Source organism: Gobius niger (genome assembly GCF_951799975.1).
Source record: "Gobius niger genome assembly, chromosome: 15".
NCBI lineage: Eukaryota > Metazoa > Chordata > Actinopteri > Gobiiformes > Gobiidae > Gobius > Gobius niger.
This window is the reverse complement of record NC_136866.1, coordinates 6,512,043-6,532,663: the sequence shown is the minus strand read 5'-3', so window position 1 is coordinate 6,532,663 and position 20,621 is coordinate 6,512,043. Positions and strand designations below refer to the sequence as shown.

The window sequence follows — 20,621 nt, the reverse complement described above, 5'->3', positions numbered from 1 at the left end:
TTGACCCGCTGACATGTTCTGGGCATTTGGATGCAAGGTGACACAAGGGTGCGCCCTTCCAACCTTCTCAGTGTAAATGTGAGTTGACTTTCTTCAGAGTTAGACTTTAGGTCAGACACCATGAGTGACAGTAACATGACGCTAAATACAGTGAGCTCTTTGTTTGCAGTGAAAAGGCTGAGGCCTCATTGCTCTTCAGTCACAGACTGAGAAGTGAAGAAGGAAGTCATGGAGCTTCTGCTTTAGACCGAACTTCAGACTTCTGCTGCATGTAGGGGTCATATTATATCATATCAAATGTTGTAATCTGTAAAGCACTTTGGGATACCTTTCGGTATGCAAAGTGCTTTATAAAGATTGATTGATCATATCCTGAAACTCAAATCTGTAGTAAAAACATAATATATGGAAATAATTATTACAATTACAAAAAGAAAAATATTTGAAAATCATGTATCTAATCAAAAAGTTTTATTTACTCTCATTCTAAATTTAAAAACAAACAAACAAACCCAAACCATTTGTATCTGCTGTAAAGTCATGTTTGTCCCAGTTCCTCTGAGTCATGGTGGGTCATGGTGGACCGTGACAGATGTGGACAGGACTGTGGTAGATCTACTTTTACTTTGGAGAAAATAGTTACTATAGAAACTGTTGAAGAAATGAACCTCATGAGCTTCTGTCCACATCAGTCCTGCTGCACCATGACTCAGAGGAACTGGGACAAACATGACTTTACAGCAGATACAAATGGTTAGGGTTTGTTTGGGTTTTCGTTTTTAGAATGAGAGTAAATAAAAAAAAAAAAAAAAGACTTTTTTATTAGATACAGCATTTTTGTAATTGTAATTATTTTCCATATATTATGTTTTTACTACAGATTTGAGTTTCAGGATATGATCAAACAATCAATAAAACTTTATTTATAAAGCGCTTTTCATACCAAAAGGTATCACAAAGTGCTTTACAGATTACAACATTTGATTTGATGTAATATGACTCTTACATGCAGCAGAAGACTGAAGTTGCGTCTAAAGCAGAAGCTCCATGACTTCCTTCTTCACTTCTCAGTCTGTGACTGAAGAGCAATGAGGCCTCAGCCTTTTTACTGCAAACAAAGAGCTCACTGCATTTAGCGTCATGTTACTGTCACTCATGGTGTCTGACCTAAAGTCTAAGTCTGAAGAAAGTCAACTCACATTTACACTGAGAAGGTTGGAAGGGCGCCCCCTTGTGTCACCTTGCATCCAAATGCCCGGAACATGACAGCGGGTCAAAAAGACCCGCGAAGGCCCCACGAGGGTTAACTTACCCACCGAGCTAATGGTACTCACCTATGGGAGGTCCTTCCCATTAGGAGAGGTATAAAAGCTGACTGCTGTAGTCACTAAGGGGAGGCATTTTGTTTGTGTGTGACATTTTTTTATTGTGTGTGACATTTTTTTAAATTTAACCAGGATAGTCCCACTGAGATTAAGAATCTCTTTTTCAGGGGAGTCCTGGCCCCAGATGGGAACCTATTGTACATGTCTTAGTGATAGGGGAAACCGGAGTACCCGGAGGAAACCTATGCAGGCACAGGGAGAACATGCAAACTCCACACAGAAAGGCCCCGTCCAGGTGGGAATCGAACCCGGGACCTCCTAGCTGTGAAGTACGAGTGCTAGCCGCAGTGCTACTGTGCCGCCCACATGTGTCATGTAACATGTGTCTCTGAGAACTTCCTTTTGTGTGAAGAAATACATTTTGCTTGGTAAGAACTTTATTCTTTGTCGAGTCTGCCTGCCCATTCCGACTACTCTGTGGCCAGTTTCCCAACACAATAAAAATGTGGAAAAAAAGAGAGACAAAAGAGCAACGAAAAAAAGCCCCCCAAAAAAGTGACAAAACGCAACAAATTGTCAAATATTTAAAATGTTAAATATACGGTTAATAGAATATGAATTGCTGCTTTGAACCCTGTACTGTTTTTAGGATGCTTTCATGGCATCTCTAAAGCAATGCCAGTTAGTGCTAAAACATTTGAACAAGACAAGCCACAACAGCCGATGAGCAAAAGACAGAAAAAAAAAAAAAAGTCATGTCAAGCCCTTTATAATGACACTTTAATGTCAATGTATTTCACCGCTCCCATCGCGAGCTCCTTATGTTGTCCCCCTTTAAGGCTGCGCCCCCTTCTCCCCGCTCCGTGTGTGTTTTTGTTTATCACTAGATTATGCACCTGTGTGTCTGATAGGGACTTGTCTGCAGCCCGGAGACAGACACAGCGGTGAAAATGATGATTAATCTCCCCCTCTCTGCCACTCCACACAGCGCTCTCTCACACAAGCGCACGCACGGCCTGGAATAATTATCGCCGTAATTAGCTTTCTCAGCAACTCCAAATCTTCATCGCTCCTCTGTGGGTTCGAGCTCCTTCACCCACAGCGCCTTTTTCTTTTTTTTTTTTTTTACTTCTTCTTCTTCCTTCCCGAACACGGCGCGCACACACATTTACTGCTCAGTCAACAGCACACACAAGAATATCGCAAGGAGCCCTCTGAAGCTTAAGCTGCTAGTCACTGTTACAATAGGAAACGAGGGGAATTAGACACGTCGCGAAAAAAAAAAAAAAAAGAAGATGGCAGACTTTGATAGCTGGATGGATTTTGTAATGTTTAGAGCGAGATTACAAGGATTGAACTTGTCTTTACTTTTCATCACATTGTAACCCTTCACTTAATTAGGCGGATAATTGGAGGCGACACCAAATTGTGAGCCTGCAGGTATGTTTTTATCTTAATGGTCAGTCAAATGTGCCTGCCGTCGGTCTGTATTACTAATGGATTGGCTCATATCAACGCATACTTTTAATTGTGTCGCGTAATTAACTGAATTAACTGAAGCTTTTATTGCCAACCATTCACTCTTTTTTCCACCCCCTTTAGGCTCCCTGTATCTCGCTTTACTAGTACCAAAGTCATATTGTGCAATAACGCTCTGTTAAAGCCACTCTGCAAGACATTTCACACAATGAATGGAATCCAATACATTCATTTCGTAAGGCGTTTCATTGGTGAAAGACACGTGTAAAACATGCGAGCTCGTCTTTCATTAATCCCATGGAAGTGTCTGCGTGTATGAATGAGGGTGTGAATGGGTGACTGGTTCCTGTACAGCGCTTTGAGTGCCTAATGTAGGAGGAAAATCGCTATATAAGTTGAGACCATTTACCATTTGTTGGGGGTCTTTCATCTCCCCCTGGTGTCTCTGGCCAGAAAACCACACTTGCAACTTCCCTGCCTTCGGGTTGGAGGCGCAATACACACTAATAGAAACACGAAGAAGAAGCTAACAGGGCAAAGCTAACTGTGGGCTAGCACCACTTAAGCAGTATTTACAGCCAAGTTTGAGTGAAAAAAAAAAACTATCTCCATTGTGTAGTTGGGTCGTGGCACAATGTACAATATCCCTCTCTCCCTACGCTGACAGAAAAGACAAAGGGAGAGAGGGATATTCATTCATTTTTATACATTTATTTCAGGCAATGGCACAGAAAGTACAGTAGGCCTATACAGTATGTAAACATGATGATCCATTTCTACCTGAAAGGGATGGGAAGAAGATAATTTATTTAATCCCACCCCCAGTTCCCCATTCAGAGATTAATACATTCAACTTCACTGTTAGTTTGTTTAAGGATTATTATACAAATGTTTTGTCATGGTGGCGTTACCACAGGTAACAATAACTATTACTTTGTAACAAAATTTTATACTAACAATGTAAGGAGAATGAACAATATCACCGATGGTAATGGACAATATACCAAAGATGGTAAGGAAACATTGAGCACTTATGAGACAGAGTACAACAGAAATTTATATCAATATTTATATATTGTACATCCAATAACACAATGGAGATCTTTTTTTTTCCACTCAAACTTGGCTGTAAACAAAGCTAAAGTGGTGCTAGCCCGCAGTTAGCTTTGCCCATTAGCCTGTTAGCTTCTTCTCCGTGATTCCATTAGTGTGTATTGCGCCTCCGACCCGGTGCAGGCAAAGCTTCAATTGTGGTTTTCTGGCCAGAGACACCGGGGGGAGATGAAAGACTACGAAAACGATCTATTAAGATAAACAAGTTACTTAGTACTGCTTTAAGTCAATGGTAAATGAGTCAAACTGCTATGGAACTTAAACCTCCATCTATGTCACTTCCCACATCTCTTCATTAAAATTGCTGCTTTACTGAAATAAAATGATAATTATGCAACTGCTGAATTTGCAATTGATGCTATCTTTCTAAGTAAGTCATGTTTTCAAAAGCATTAAAACCTGTCACATGCACTTAAAATAAGACACGATCCACAGTATAATAGGAAATACAATAGTGCAGCTCGCCAGGCTACTGAATGACTGAATGCCCAGTCTTGCATAAAACGTATCTCAGCACACACGCAATAAAAGGCTGTAATATTGCATGTGCTTTTGTTTGTTTGTAAGAATACTATGAGCTCCATTGTTGGATGAGAACACATTACTCAAGGGCGGAAGAATTTCTTAACAAAAGACGGAACAAAAAAAAACAAACGTGTGAAATTTTACTCACGCACAAACAGATGCTCAGATTTCATGGAATGTGAAAGCCCCTTGTTGCTCTTCCCACTCTACATTTGAAACGTAACGTGAGATTGATATTTCCATTCACGCTATTTCATCCCATGGACGAGGAAACCTGTTGCTTTTGTGCATCGCCCCCCTGGATTCAGAATCCATTTATAAGCCATCAATATTAATGCGCGGGGGCATACGGCATGCTGATTCCTGTGCTGAATAAGACATGCTCAGATATTGATCCCTGTATGATGATGGTCCGGTCAGTTTTAATGGAATAACTAAAGCCGTGGCCCCAGGTAAAACATCTCCATCATGTTAATGCCGACAACCTGCTGCGATAAGCACAAGGTCGTCGCACTGATTTGACTCATTTCATTTGTGAGTGTTTTTTAAATCAGTGTTTACTGTCATCGCGGGTTGGTGCACATTCTGCATTTAAGTTAGACAAACATTTATTTCAGTGTTTAGAAAGGTTTAACACATACTATTGGATGCAATGTCAAGCAAACTAAAAGAGTGTTGAGAGCGAAATATGTTTTTGATTTGAGACTGCGTATTAAAAGAACTGATGGAACTGTAGCTGTCTGCTGGTTTTGAACTTTAAATGTGAAATATCCAATTTGAAGCGGCAATAAACACCCATGACTCACCGCCATGTCCCCCTAAAACACGCCTTTCCTCTTTTGGGTAATTTCAAAAAGATTCAAGTCGGGTTGCAGGAGCTGTCTTCCCTGTCAGTCATAGCCTTGCCTCAAAAAAAAAAAAAAAAATATGGCTTCATTCACAGTCGCTCCGTCAACATCAGACAGCCACTAAAAGGACACGATGGAGACGCGTGGAGGAAAAAGGAGGAGAAAACTGTGGAACAGATTTGATTTACTTCACACTTTTCATTTCACACGCCGCACAACTCCACACACCCGCCCACAACCACTTTACAAACTCTTCTCCAAATTGACTGCTGGCTCAACCTAATGTCAACAGCTATAGTTCAGCCATCGCCGCGGGGGCTAAAGGCACGCGTCCAAATACGAGCTCATTCTCAGGCGTTCCTCAGGACAAAATTAACAAGATTTGATTGTGTTTCAACCACAGCTGAAACTCTTATTAGGAATGGAATTAGGAATTAGGAATTATTAGCGCCACTTCATCCCACTCCCAATCGAGCATAAAAATGTGTTTGATTCTGGATCTACTGTATCTGGGGGAAACATGATGCACATAGTTTAAATTTTTACTTTTTACAACATTCATGTTATTCTGTTACAGAAGCTCAACAAAAACAGGAGTAGGCTGAAACTAGAAGCTTGTATACGCCTACCCAGTAATCAATATAATAAACATTTACATTTCCTGGTGATACTGCCCAATCCGTCTGTATCCAAAATAAGAATTCAGAAAATGTCCGATTCCAGAGGCGGGTAGTACTCAAAAACATTTAATACATGAACTTGAGTAACTTTTAGAAATAATTGTACTTCTTAGTTTATCCATATAGTGCTTTTAACTGTTTACTGTTCTCTTGCGTGAATAAAATAATAAGCGGCAAATGCTTCATTTTGGTCAGTTAAGTAAGGATTAAACAACGAGGTGCCGTGCATTAGACGGTTATAATGCACGACGCGGAGTCGAGAACACCACGACGCGCATTGGAGTGGTGTTACTCCGCGAAGTGCATTATAACCGTCTAATGCACGGGGCCATGAGCGCCACTGATGATGATGATGATGATGCATCAGGTTTTTTTTTTCAGTTTCTGGACGCTCAAAGACGCTTTACATTGCACTATTCATTCACTCATTCATACTTGGTGGTGGTAAGCTACTATTGTAGCCACAGCTGCCCTGGGGTAGACTGACGGAAGCGAGGCAACCAGCCTGCGCCATCGGCCCCTCCGACCACCACCACTCACTCACTACCTTCGCTAGGCTTCCTGGTGTTCCCAAACGGTCTCCCATCCAAGTACCGACCAGGCCCTTCCCTGCTTAGCTTCCAAGGTCTGACGGGATAGGGCAGAGCGAAGGCGGCATGGCCACTGCAGGTGTCGTAGCATGTTACCTTTTTTTACTCATTAATTGTCCGTGAGAGTAAACACTACGCTCACAGAAAAGTCAAAGGGAGAGAGGGATGTTGTACATTGTGCCACAACCCAATTACACGATGGAGATAATTTTTTTCCCTCAAACTTGGCTGTTAACACTGCTAAAGTGCCCAACACCACAGTAAGCTTTGCCCGTTAGCCTGTTAGCTTCTTCTTTGTGATTCTATTAGTGTGTATTGGGGCCTCCGACCCGGAGCAGGGAAAATTACAATTGTGGTTGTCTGGCCAGAGACACCAGGGGGAGATGAAAGACCCCCCAGTCATCCCATTAATTAATTATTACTCCCAGAGGGACTATGCATGCTATGACTATTTATTTTTTAAGTTTTTTTCATAGTTGCTTATTTCTTCTTTAAGTACTTCATGTGCCGGATTAAAAAAAGCAAACGGCCGCAGGTGTCCCCCTGGCCTTAAGATTAACCACTGCCTTAAAAAAACAACAAAAAAAAAACATTCCCCCCCTTATCTCTCAAGAAACAACTTATAACCTATGCTTAATCTGAGTTCAACAGACACATATTTGAGAACTTCTTTCTCCGGTTTTACGCCGATTGCTTGTTACCAAACCATATGCTGTGGGCCAATCTGTCTCAATTCTTCAGAAATAAAACACCCACGTCAGACTGAAACAGACTGTGCCACACTGCGTTTGATTTGCAGAAGGTTTATTTTCTTTTTCATCTTAATCGTAGGTTTTGGTGCACTTTGCAATAATAACTCACTTCAGCGCAATCAGGGGCTGGACAGATATTATTATTACCTCGTATATCTCAGACACGTGAGGCTGTAATCATTATCATTACTGTGTCGTGTCACAAAAACACATAGTATTCCATAGTGTCGAAGGCCGACGTGGAAGACTGAACATGTCACAAACTGTTGCTATGCTCGTCTGATAATTCATTCTTTTAACAGTTTTCATACCTGACTCCTCTTGTCAGCTGATCTGAACATGTTTTAGCACTGGGAGAGGTGCCAATTTCCACAGAACAGAATCACAGCTATTGTCTCCTGGGCAGGCTTTCTGTTCTCTATTGCCTCCTTTATTCAGAGTGTTGGGGATGCAAGTGTGATAGTGGGTAGTTTTTTTAAAGATACTGCATATGTTTATTTAAATCCACACTGCGAAACATATCTAAGATGAACAAATCAGCATTACGGGATTTGCAGGACATTTTTTCCATAATAAACGAATAGCGATTTTAAAAAGGTATAATACTGGATTATTGTGTTAAAGTGAACAAATCATGCAACATTTTCGAGCTTTGAACCATATTATAACGTTGAAGACATACCTGCTACTTCACTACGTTCATGCAGTCGTGAGTCATCCTCGTGCTGTTGAATTTAGCTGTTTCTTCTTCTACGGTGTCTGCACTTTGTTCTGTACTTCCTGGTTCTGTACTTCCATTGCTAAACCCTGAAACAGTCCTCCACAAAGCTACAACGCTGAGGCTGCTGACCACGTCATAAAATACAAAATAGATATTGAAACTTACAGCTGCCGACAGGAGGAGCCCGAGTCTTCACCAGCTTTAGCGTCTGTATTCCACCGGCGCAAACTATCAATGCTGAGGCACCAAAGATAATGTCTTCAAGTCTATTGTTAAGCCCCATATGCATGATATGTTCACTTTAAAACATTTGGACAATACATTATGTTAGATGTATTTACCAGCTGTTCCTCGCCAACTAACAGAGCTGTTTCCTGGCTCCACTTGTTATACGTTCTCATCTCATGTTAGTCTATGAACACTAGGGGTGGGATTCTCACAATTTGATACGATATGCGATACATGGCTTACGATAACGAGTATCTCACGATACGCCGATAATCGATATCTTGCACAAAAATAACCTACAATGCTAAATAAAAGAAAAACATGCAACTTTTATCCATAATTTGAACATACCACATGTTATTCATCATTCACATTTCTTTTTGTGCTTTGTACCCCTTTTTTCTTTGTCTATAAATGATCCCTGACTTACACACTGAACATGGGTCTATAGATCTGTCAATGACTTCATTTACATTGAAATAAACAAGAAACTGCAGTCCTATTTAAAAAGGAATAAATCAACCAAATTAATCGTATATATAGATATAAAAACTATCATTAAAAGTAAATTATTTGTGTGACAGTGTTTCGTCCCAGTGCTTGAAACTGTAGTGCTGCCCCCTGCTGTACTGATTTCTTGGTCATTGCTGACCTCTATTGACTGTGAAAACTGCCTCATTAATATGCACAATGTCACCAAAGTATCGATATCAGAATAAACAACATCGGTATCATATCGCCCTGCAAAACATCGCGATATATCGGAAAATCGATATATTGTCACTCCTAATGAACACTGTTTGCTAGTGCCCACAAACATGGGGGATTTCCGTAGTATCATAACAGTGAACTTATAGCATTCCATCCCAAACATGTTCTTAGTGTTCAGCTAGTTTTGCAGAGGGATTTCAAAACAAAGCAATCGTCAGGTTTTCACTAATTAAACCCACTTTAGATTATTGTCTATCTATTGAATGAAATGTTACGCAGTGTGGCTTTAACAACAGTGTACGTGAATATGCATTGTGTGGCTTGGTACTTACAGCTGTCTTCTTCCTCTGAGATGAGCTTGACCACATAGCAGGCGTAGATGAAGCCCACCAACTGAAGGGAGAGACAGACACAGACACATAAATCAGCCCCAATGCCCCGGAACAATACACAGATAGCAACAACTGTCTTCCGTTGGATAGATCACGCTGGAGAGGAAGCTGTAACAAGCAGGGGGAAAAAAAACAACAACAACAGGTGTATGCGGGTGTTTAGCATTCATCTGTAGCTCAGAAATAACGCGGCAGAATCAATCGGTGCAGTCGCGCTGTTTGGCATCTCCAATGACAAGCGCAAGGTTAGGCTGCATTAACTTCGGTTTAGCGCGTAGCCTCAAAGCCCGCAGCTCAAACAAAAATATGTCACCCTTATGTCTCCCTCATTGTGCGGTGAGTAAGGCGAGATAGCGATCGCTTGAAAATTGAATTTCCAGCGCCCCAGTATAGCTTTAATATTACAATGTCACGCCAGATAGTTCAGATTTGTCTCCGACGTCAACATCGCTTTCCCCGGGCTCCTCTGTGCACGGCTCGCAACCAAACATACTTTTATTGCGGCTCAAAAGTAACAAGCGCTGCAATATAGTGATACCATGATGCTCGGATTTCAAACTCAATTTCTGGCGCAAAGAAAACGGGAAAGCGAGGAAAGGGCATGGCGGCTGAAGTCAAAATGCGAGTGTTTGTTTACACTGTGCGCTGTTTAAACTAGCCGTACTCCCTTTGCTCTTATCTGCGCTCCCATTGGTCGCTCGTCTCCTGGGCGACAGATGAGAGCAGGAAGACACTGTCAACATAAGGTCAGCGTTTCGGTGACCTTATTATCTGGCAGCAATAGAACGACACAAGTTAAATACAAATGTTGAAACAAGTGAGGGAAAGAAGTGTGCGAGCAGAAAGGTATTAAAGCCGCAATATGGGATTTAAAATTAATCCTCAAACAGAGAAATCCCTTATATTTCTTCCTGGCAGTCTTTGCTCCTCCGTCGACATGTGATCCAACTGTCAGAAAATTTCACGTCGCTCCGCGTTCCGAGGAGCAACCCCACACTGATTCTATTTTAAGTGGCCTGCGATGGCAGAACGGTTAGCATATTTCAGTGCAAAGTTTGAAAGTCTTTCTTTCTTTCTTTCTTTCTTTCTTTCTCTTTCTTTCTTTCTTTCTTTCTTTCTTTCTTTCTTTCTTTCTTTCTTTCTTTCTTTCTTTCTTTCTTTCTTTCTTTCTTTCTTTCTTTCTTTCTTTCTTTCTTTCTTTCTTTCTTTCTTTCTTTCTTTCTTTTTTTGTGTGCTGCGACCTGTAACATATAATCTTCAAAAGCTTAAAAGGAAAGAGTAGGGGAAAAGTTACCCATAATAACAATAAATAATGTGAATAATGTGTAATAAAGCTGGTATAAATCTTTATGAAAAACATGCTGACATAAGAACTAAAACTCCCTCTAGACAAACTACAGGTATGACAGAAAATGAAACCAATGTAGGAAAATTATTAAAAAAAAATCAGTAAATCTCAGTTGGAGGATCTTTGCCATCTCTGGAATACCCCATATATGGTCATGTTTGAAGCAGTTGAGGGGGGAACAAAGAGGAGAAAATTACTCCAAAACTACTTTGACAAATGCTGAATTCTGAATAGAGTTTTCTACCTAATAAAGATACAAAGGCATGGAGAGGAGCAAAAAGGTTCAGCAGCCCATAATTACAACAATAACGGAGGATGCTAACATAATGCTTCATATTAGCGTCATGCTACATGCTAACGCTAGCTACGACTGCTGTATTTTTTTTCTTTCTTTTGTTCTCGCTTCTACTGAAAAATCGAGAGGCACCTGTCTCTCGATGTGAGGTCGCTTCTGGTGCGGGCTCCACTGTCAGAACAGGAAGTGCGGACTTTTTTTAGGGGGGGGGGTGATTTTTTTTTTTGTAGGATGGGAAAGGTCAGCCGCTCCCTGATTGGTCACTTGCTGGAGCTCCAACCATGACGTCACCACAACAAAACAACGCTAGTTTAAACGGTTAAGGGGTTAAGACGGTTAATAGAGGTCCATGTTTAATTTTATTTCTAGTACAAGCATTTATAAACAACCAGACATCGTACGCATGCCTTTATAAGCTTGCATTCTAAAAAAAAAATGTATAAAGCAATAACAATATGAGTAAAACAATAATAATAAATCAACTAATCCAAACTAATTGTATACCTGACCCTAATCCTAACCAAAAGGTGTCTTTCAGGCGAAGTATGAATCTGACCAATCAGGGAGGCGATAGTCCCGTGCATATCCTGTCCTGACAGTGGGGGCGGCTTGAGAGTGGAGCCTGTGGCGGTAGGGACCTCACAGCGGAGGCCTGTATAGGCAGGGCCTCTTGTAAAAATATGCTGTGAAAAAACATCCATATGAACCCGATTTAGACATTACCTTATTTATGTGTGATAAATAAGTTCATATTCCGGCAGATTCCCTTCCTCCTCGGCAAGGCCACTCCCCCTTGTATGATGCATTACCGTCTGTATCTATATTGTGGAGTTTTGCGATATGGATGTTTTGCACCTTAAATATGATATAAAATATAATTAATAGGTGACATACTGAAGAGCTCTGCACTGACACTAACAGATTAATATTCATCGAAACAACCTTGTAAAGAGCAAGCATGACAATGTGAATGGCAAAAACTTACCTATAGAATGTGTTATTTTCCCCATGAATAAATAAACAGCTATTTACTCAAATAAATACAAGAAGAAACCTGCATTACCCTTCCTGAACTATATGGCCACTCACGTGCCACCATCGACTCTTAATGAGGACATATACATGCTATGGACAGCAGCGAAACGCGGGCCACCACATTTAGAGTATATCTCAAGGTCCTGACCCCATTTAGTCTAAATAATGTTCAGCTCCCTAGTCCCGCGCCTCCTCTCCTACTCTCTATTTCCCATCCTGCTTCCTCATTCTACTCTCTCCACCCTTTGCATCCTTATCTTCAATTCGTCTCCCTTTCCAGCCCTGTCACTAAATGAGTCGTAAAAATATGGTGCATTTCTCAGCGGAGCAATGTTTTTTTTCTCTTCCTCTCCCTGTAATTCAAGTTGAGCCAAATGCTAGACAATGCAGCCGGTGTTGAACGGATAAACGGCAATGGGGAAATCAATTTGGATAACACAAGAGGCTCTATGTAGCAGTAATAGTCTCGACAAAGTACAGCTGGTTCGGGATGTGTCACAAAAAAAGACACTTTAAAAAAAATAAAGGTTTATGGATCGAATGTTGCTGCATGAAACCACCTTTTCCATCAAATTTTCCGGAAGACAGCGAGACTCGTAGTTGTAACAATACCTCTCATGTCATTCAGCAGAGCGGTATAAGAGTAAAAATGCTGATTGTTGTGACAAAAGACACAGGATTCGGTTAAATTGAACGAAAGAGAGGGGAGCGCAAGGAGGAAGTGGCACACACGTATTATTAAAGCGGCTTATCGGAAATAAACAACACGGACAAAGTTGGTCAGGGTGAAACCATTTCTCCCAAAACTTCTGCAACTTTTTTTTCTTCTAGGCTTCCGTTCAGGGGCACCACAGCATGAAGCCTCCAAGCATGACCGGATTTGCTAATTCAACCTGAAAAGACTCACAGAAAGTGTTTTATTAACGAACATGAATCATTATTGGGGCTCAGACCCCGGCGGAAGACTGAACGAACGATATGGAATGCATGGGTTTGACGAATGATAGCCATGATCTTCCCCCGGAGCCTGGACCCTGGTGGTGGTGGAAGAGACCTGGGTTGGCCACTTGATGGGCGGAGCCGAGGAGGAGCCGGGCGGAGAAAGGGGTGGAGGAGGGTCGTAGCACGGCTGGGAAACGGCTGAGTGATTGACCAGGGAGCTTAAAAAGGGAATCCTGAGCGATGAACGGCTGATGAGGGGATGAGCAGCTGCGGTGATTGGCTGTTGTGAAGGTGCGGCTTGAGCGGGTGATTGGATGATTGGAGTGCGCTGCCGGTGATGAGGTGATGAATGAATGCAGCTGGTAGGTCTTCCAGGTTGAATTTGCGCACAAGCTTCATTTGAAAATAAAGAATGATTTTCGATTGTATAAGACCGAATTATCAAAACTGAAAATCATGGCTTGGATTTCTCAACTGCTAGGATTCATTTTTTTGTGTGTGATGTAACCAGAGTTTCCTGTCGCGCTCAGACAAGGCAGCAGGCGCTAACTCTTTGTCTTGCGTGGGCTCATTGCCTCGGAAAACGACTGCTGGCTTAGATTTGTTACCAACACCGAAGCGGGTGCACACGGGAGCCGCTCTCCGTAACCGCCTTTGATCAGAGCACTCCTAACGTCAATATCCTGTTTGGCTCAGACGCAGGCACATGTTAAGCCTAATATCCTGTTTACAATAACCCCGCTTTGTGTCGGCGAAACGCGACGGGAACCACCGATAAAACCACCTGTGAATAAAAGGTTTGGATTTTTTGTTTCATTCATTGGGTGAAAAGTTACGCAACCCCGCCTTAACCGAGCATGTTTTCTGCTGTTCGGCTTTACCCAAATCGATAAAGCTTCCAGACTGGAGAGTTCACAGCCAATTAGGCCAGTGTAACACCTCATTTGAAAGCTCCAAAACTGATGTAAATGATGTAAATGATGTAAATGGGTCTTTTTCCCCGAGTTGCTGCCGTGTTGTCGTCACTTTTCGGTCACATTTTTGTTTTCATGTTAGTTTTTTGTAGTATTTTTTGTTAAGGCGAGACACTGCAGGTGAATAGGGAAAAATAAATAAATGTAGAGATATCAATTTGAAACTTCTGCTGAACATTACATATATAAATATGAGAAAAAAATGTATTGCATTTTTTTTCTGTCATTTTATGTTTTCACATAAAAATAAGGCATTTTGAGCATTAAAATGGCCAAAATTGCCTATATTTTGGGCAATGAAATCAAAATAATGAATTGAGCCAGATTAAAATGTATGGTTTTATTTTATTGACATATTAGTAACTAAGATTTTTTCAGAGGGGATTTTGGATATATTTTCAGTAAACTAATCATCAGTGAAAAAATCTGTAAAAACTCAAATTCCGCCTGTTTTTTTGGTTTCAAAGCTGAATAAATCAGGCTAGGAATTAGATATTAAAAAATCCCCCTGAAAAAACCTTCAAAATATTACTAAGTCCAAGACTGGAAAGTTTGGAGTCTGTGGGAGCGACTATAAGGGCTCACCCGCTGCCCGAGTTCAGAGAAAACCAGCCCTGAAGTTTTGTAGCGAGTGCGCATGCGCGGCCCGTTCTTCGACTCTTCCGCTCCAGGCCTGACCAGGCGTCTCATAGGAGGAAAAATACCATATTTGGGTGAAAGCGTCATCACGGGGACCCTTAGCAGGACACGTGGATGTAAAATCTGTCAATATTTATGAATGAATACCCGCGGGAAAGACGGCCTTTCTACGTGGCGCAGCAGCTACTTCCAGGTTGCCCCCACCTCGCAGACAAAACATCATAAAATAAACATCATGCGGGTGAGTTTTGTCATTTTTATATCTGACATGAAAACTAAGATGTAAAGGGAGGAAAATAGATAAAAATCTCCACTTCGACCACTGTGTGAAAAATCAATACTTTCACCTGCCGTGTCTCGCCTTAAATAAAATAATAGCTATTTTATTGCTTTATTTGTCATTGTACAACCATACAATGAAATTGCGTTCAGGTGCCAGTGGGCCAACCTGACCCAAATGTTTTGAGGTAGAGGAAACAGTGTGGCGCCTCCTGGGTTTGTCGCTGAGCGTGGTGTCCTGCACTGGTCAGCTCCTCCTCCTCCATCCTCTACCTCCTGCGCAGCTCCCTCCCCTCCACAACAGTCTTTCACCAACTTCTTGCAAGAGTGTAGCAGTTCAACAGCGAACGTCCATTAGCCAGAACAATAGAAGGCACATCTCGCTCGGATACCTCTTTATTTGTCACTTTTTACCCCCTGTAGCACCTCTTGTGACGCCTCCACTGTGCGGCAGGTGTGGGGGGCTCTTGGTGCCTCTTCAGTGTCTCATAAGAAGAAATGTGTAGGACTCAATTTGGACTCTTTGCCGAACCCCACAAAAACATGGCAACGACGTTCAAAAGCATCCAGTAAAACAATGAGGAACACAGAAACCACACATGCAGTTCACAGGAAAAAGGCAAATAACACAGCTGTACCAAAAGAGAGGGAGATTGCTGCTTGTTTAGGCGTTGCCGTGTTCCTTCCTTGTCACTCTTCGCTTTTTTGTCATGTTTTTATTGCTCCTTTGTTGCTTTTCTGACTTTTTTCTTTCTCTCGTTTTTTGACGCTATTTTGGCGATTTTTTTCAAGAAAAGGTTTTAGTCTTGGGTAAAGCCAAACTGGAAACAATGTGCTTGGTTCTGGTGGAGGTTAAAGAGGGGGTATTATGCTTTTTTCAATCACATAGCACCAGTCTATATCACACTACAATGATGATGAAACCTTCTGTTGGTCTGTAAATGCAGTAAATTAGAATAACTGCCTTGTATAAAATGTCTCTCTCAAAATGGCTGTAGTGAATGTCTTGAAATAGGCCTCTGTCTCTTTAAGAACCTCTGAGCCTTTCCGACACGCCCCCTCCACACGCTGTCTGTGGCATCAGTGGGGAGGGGGTTCTGCTGAGGAGCAGTGGTTGGTCACTCGGCTGGTGACGAAAGCTCGGAGGCGTCTCCAGGAGGTGGGGGCGTTCCTAGGAGGACTCAGGCAAAGCTATCCCTAAAATGGCCGCCATCAGAGTATTTACAGATTACTCAAAAATACGTGAATGTGCCAAGGCAACACTTCAGGCATGTTTTTAACGAGGGAATGACATAAAAACATGATGTAAAGCTTGAAAAAGTCAATTTTGCATAATACCCCGCCTTTAAGGGGTTAAGAGGAGAGTCTTGAAAAACGGATAGAAACGGGCAGCGCAGCTTTAAGTCTATTAATGTTTATGCTCCGTTACGTGGTGCGTGTGAGAGAAATGGGGACATATGTGTAACCTTCTACACGGCACCAAATCGACTCTAATTGAATATGCATTATGTCTAATTATTGTATGCGTCTTCCCAGTTTTGGACGGGCGACATCGTCAAGTGTAATAGTGTGTAAAACGTCAAAGGTCATTGAGGAATTAACTTGCACAAATGAGCTGCAGGCACTTGGAACTATTTTTAATGACCCCATGAATAATTGAAGATGACATCGCGGCGGAGACAGTTGCGGAGTTCGCGCGCTCTGGAGAAATAATGACCAAGTTGGTATCTTCTTCCTCTCGTCCCCTTTGTGCCTCTGTTTGGCTGAGTCGAATCACGCTGATCCAATGCCGCTTTTGGGAGGAGAGACAGGTCTTCTCTTTTCATTTTGTCTGAGGATTAGAGTTACCTAGTTACAGCCGGGGGAAAAAGGCAGGGATGCGGGGAACGCGACGAGTATAAAATGGAAATGGCGCGATTAGGGGCTGAGACGGAGGAGGGAGGCCGGAGCCGCGGCATCCTGTGATCATCCTGACAAGCAATAACTGGTGCAACACGGACATTTCACCTCGCTGACAGGGAGCGCGATGAGACAAGGGCGCGTTTCGCCGGTGTTTTTCGTGCCGGGGTGGCAGCAGAGGAGGAGGAGCTCGACATTTGAAAGAGGAAAATGTTTCAGGATACAACCGCGCGTAGATGTAAAAATTAACCACTTTTGTCATCTCTTGCCGCTCCGCCATCTGTTGCCAACCACATGAAATTGTATTTTTAATTGTCTCGGTTTGCTAATTACAAAGACTGGAATTATTCAGGTCAAACAGTGTCCTTTTTGTATGCCAATTCTTCAGTAAAAATAACCATAGAAGAACCATATTTTCTTCAGAAATGTAATGGCTTGATTTCATATTGCCCTTTCCAAGCTTGTCAGGTTTCTCCATGCGCTCCAGTAGGCCATTATCTCCTCAGTCACACTTGGTGGTAAGCGACTTATGCACCAATCACTCACAGACCACATCACACAGTCTGGCCAAAGGACTGTAGGCGATGATATGAGCTGGTCATATCTGGGATAAAGCCTTCTGGTTATAAGTCTCTCAAACACCTGAGTCCCTGTCTTTCCAAGCATCTTCTTAGGACATTCAGGGACATGCTTAAATCTCGAACTGCACTCTGCATCTGAAAGACCAAACTATTTACTTACTATAACAATATTTACAGCAGCACCAAACTTCCCCGCTCCACATGACTGCACAGAACCATCCCAGATGCCTGAAAAAACGGCCATTTCCACAGTGTTCTGCAGAAGGTGCCTGTTGCCATGGAAAACACAGCGGCTGTTAGTTCTGCATTGGCGAGCGCGGTGACATTATCCAAAGCTATGAACATTGATATGGGAGCGAAATAAGAATGCATTATATTTGTCCCTGCTCTGCCTTTGCACATTAGTTCACACCGTCATTCCACTCCAGCGCGCGAACAGAACGTTCCCATCAAATGTTTCCTGCGATAATGACACAAAAGTGCTGTTCCACCAGCCAAACCACCAACCTGCTGCGTGGTTTCGGCCTGGAAGCGCAACGCTCACTTTCCACTCAGTATTAAACTAAGATTACGGCCCGATTTGCAGCAAGCTCCGCCTAAGATGTAAAATGACAAAAAACTCGCGATTCGTAGTTTCCGGTTTGAAAGGTTAAAGGGATATTTCAGGATTTTTGACATAGGGCCACACTTCCTAGTTAGAGCGTTGTTGATTTCTGGAGAGATTCTTTTTTTTTTTTTATTCATGCAGTCCTTATATTTGAAGAGATTAGTGGTGCTAGGCTAATGCTAGGCTAGTGCATGTCTATGGTAACTAGTAGCCTGCATTAAAAACAGTCAGACCAAAGCACAGAGCACCTGAGGAAAATCTCTTATAACACCAGACTACCGATATAAATGTCTGTGTTGACTGAATAATTTTTGAAATATAACAATTTTGCATTGAAAAGAACTTATATTCGAGCAGCATCAGCTTCGTGGTTGTAAGCTACGCAGTGGCGGAGTGATCTGCTAGGTTACAGGATCTATACACTGCGTTCCAAATTATTATGCAAATTGGATTTTTGTGTCAAAAAGGTAAAAAAAAAAGCAATAATAATGAAACTCATGGATGGTATCGTGTCTTGGGGCTCTATGAATCACTGACATAAATCTCAGAGACCTGGGATTATTAGTTGTCAGGTTAAGCCCAGTTAAGGGAAAAACTACTGAAAAAGGGTGTTCCACTTTATTATGCAGATCATCATTTTCAAGCAATATGGTAAAGAAAAAGGGACTTTCTGCTGATGAAAAGCGTGAAATAGTTGAATGCCTTGGTCTAGGTATGAAAACCTTCGATATTTCATGAAAGATTAAGTGTAATCATCATACTGATAAGAGATTTGTGGATGATTCAGAGCACACTCCGTTTTGTGCCGATAAAGGCACAATATGGACGGTTTCTGCCAGACAAACACATCAGATTATGGGAACAGATGCTACAAAGCAGCAGACAGGTATTTGAAGCTGCTGGTGCCTCTGGAGTCCCCCGAACATCAAGGTGTAGGACCCTCCAGAGGCTACAGTTGTGCATAAACCTTCTATCCGGCCTCCCCTAAACGGTTAATTGAATGCTGATGAACAGAAACGGCTGCAGTGGCTCAGAAATACATGAGGACTCATTTTCAAACAGTCTTGTTCACTGATGAGGCCGTGTAACCCTGGATGGTCAACTCAATGGAGTGGTGGATGGTTGGTGAATGACCACAATGTCCCAACAAGGCTGTGACGTCAGTAAAGAGGTAGCGGAGTCATGTTTTGGGCCAGAATCATGGTGAGAGAGCTGGTCGGCCCCTTTAGGCACTTTTAGGATCCCTGAAGGTGTGAAAATGACCTTTGAAAAATATGTGGAGTTTCTGACTGACCACTGTCTTCTATGCTACAAAAAGAAGAGCCGTGCTTTCCTGAACAAAATCCTCTTCATGCATGACAACGCACCATGTCCTACTGTAAAGAAAACCTCTGCATCACTGGCTGCTATGGGCATAAAAGGAGAGAAACTCATGATGTGGACCCCCTCCTCCCCTAACTTCAACCCTATTGAGAACCTTTGGAGCCTCAACAAAAAAAACTTCTATGAGGGTGGGAGGCAGTTTTCATCAGAACAGCAGCTCTGGGAGGCTATTCTAACATCCTGCAAAGGAATCCAAGCAGAAACTGTCCAAAAACTTACAATTTTAATGGATTTAAGAATTTTGAAGCTGCTATCACACAAGGGCTCCTATGTTAAAATATAACTTGACCTGTTAATATTTTTTTGATTGAAATAGCTTTGGATTTCAGTAAATATGACCTCCTTATGCTACAAATACAACAAATGACCATTTTCAGTTAATTACAAGCTTTAAAATGTATTGAAACGATGAGTTGCATAATAACTTGGAACAGTGGATTTTGAGGTTTTTACTATATTTATTTTTGAAAAAAATACTGTTGTCACTAGGAAATTTTTTCCACCACATTTAAATGATCCTCTACCAGTTAAAGACTTAAAAATTATGCTGACTCTCATTTGAGTTGACAATTTAGAAAATCTTAGAAAAATGTCATTTGCATAATAATTTGGAACGCAGTGTAGTAGACCTGGAATTCACAAAGGAGCTTTCTACAAATCAGATATGGCAACGTTTGGAGGACGACCCCATAATTTTGAAGAGGTTTTTAATGCAGGCTACTAGTTACCATAGACATGCGCTAGCCTAGCACCAGCCTAGCACCACTAAACACTTGAAAAACTGCAATAAAAATATCTCCAGAAATCAAGAACACTCTGGATTACTATGCCCTATGTCAAAAATCCTGAAATATCCCTTTAAGTCCTGGTTTATCACTAGGTTAGACGAGTTTTAGTCCCGGTGCAAACTCGAGTCAAGCCTTCTTTAGACCTGCGTTAGACCTGTGTTAACCTTCACATTCAGCGCCCGATCTTTTGCCTCACGCAACAACAGCGATGTTTCCTTTTCACTGCCTGACCTCCCTCATCGCCGTTATTTATTAACAACCTCCTGTACTTTATTCAGCATTTATACTGCATCCTTTTTAAGCTCTCACAGGACAAACAGAATGGAGAATATACTGGTCCCGCACTGGCGCTGGTGTCAAAGAGCGCTGGGCTCTCCACGCGGGAGAAACGGCATCAGCACCTGTCCATAAACGACAAAATTGTTTATGGCTCTTTCAGTAAAAATGTCTTTGAATTCAAAAAGTTGCAGACCAGCGAGGAAAGGGA

The 20,621-nt window shown here is 41.9% G+C and overlaps 1 protein-coding gene across 2 annotated transcripts in view; it reads right to left on the bottom strand.

Moving 5' to 3' along the window:
* nkain2 (sodium/potassium transporting ATPase interacting 2) overlaps window positions 1-20,621 on the bottom strand; it is a gene marked incomplete at its 3' end in the record, with an annotated part of 174,267 nt that overhangs the window by 21,190 nt on the left and 132,456 nt on the right. For both annotated transcript variants that reach the window (XM_079571850.1, XM_079571851.1), the window contains exon 5: window positions 9,305-9,365. In XM_079571850.1, coding sequence (XP_079427976.1) covers window positions 9,305-9,365 — 61 coding nt within the window. The remainder of the gene's footprint in view (window positions 1-9,304; window positions 9,366-20,621) is intronic.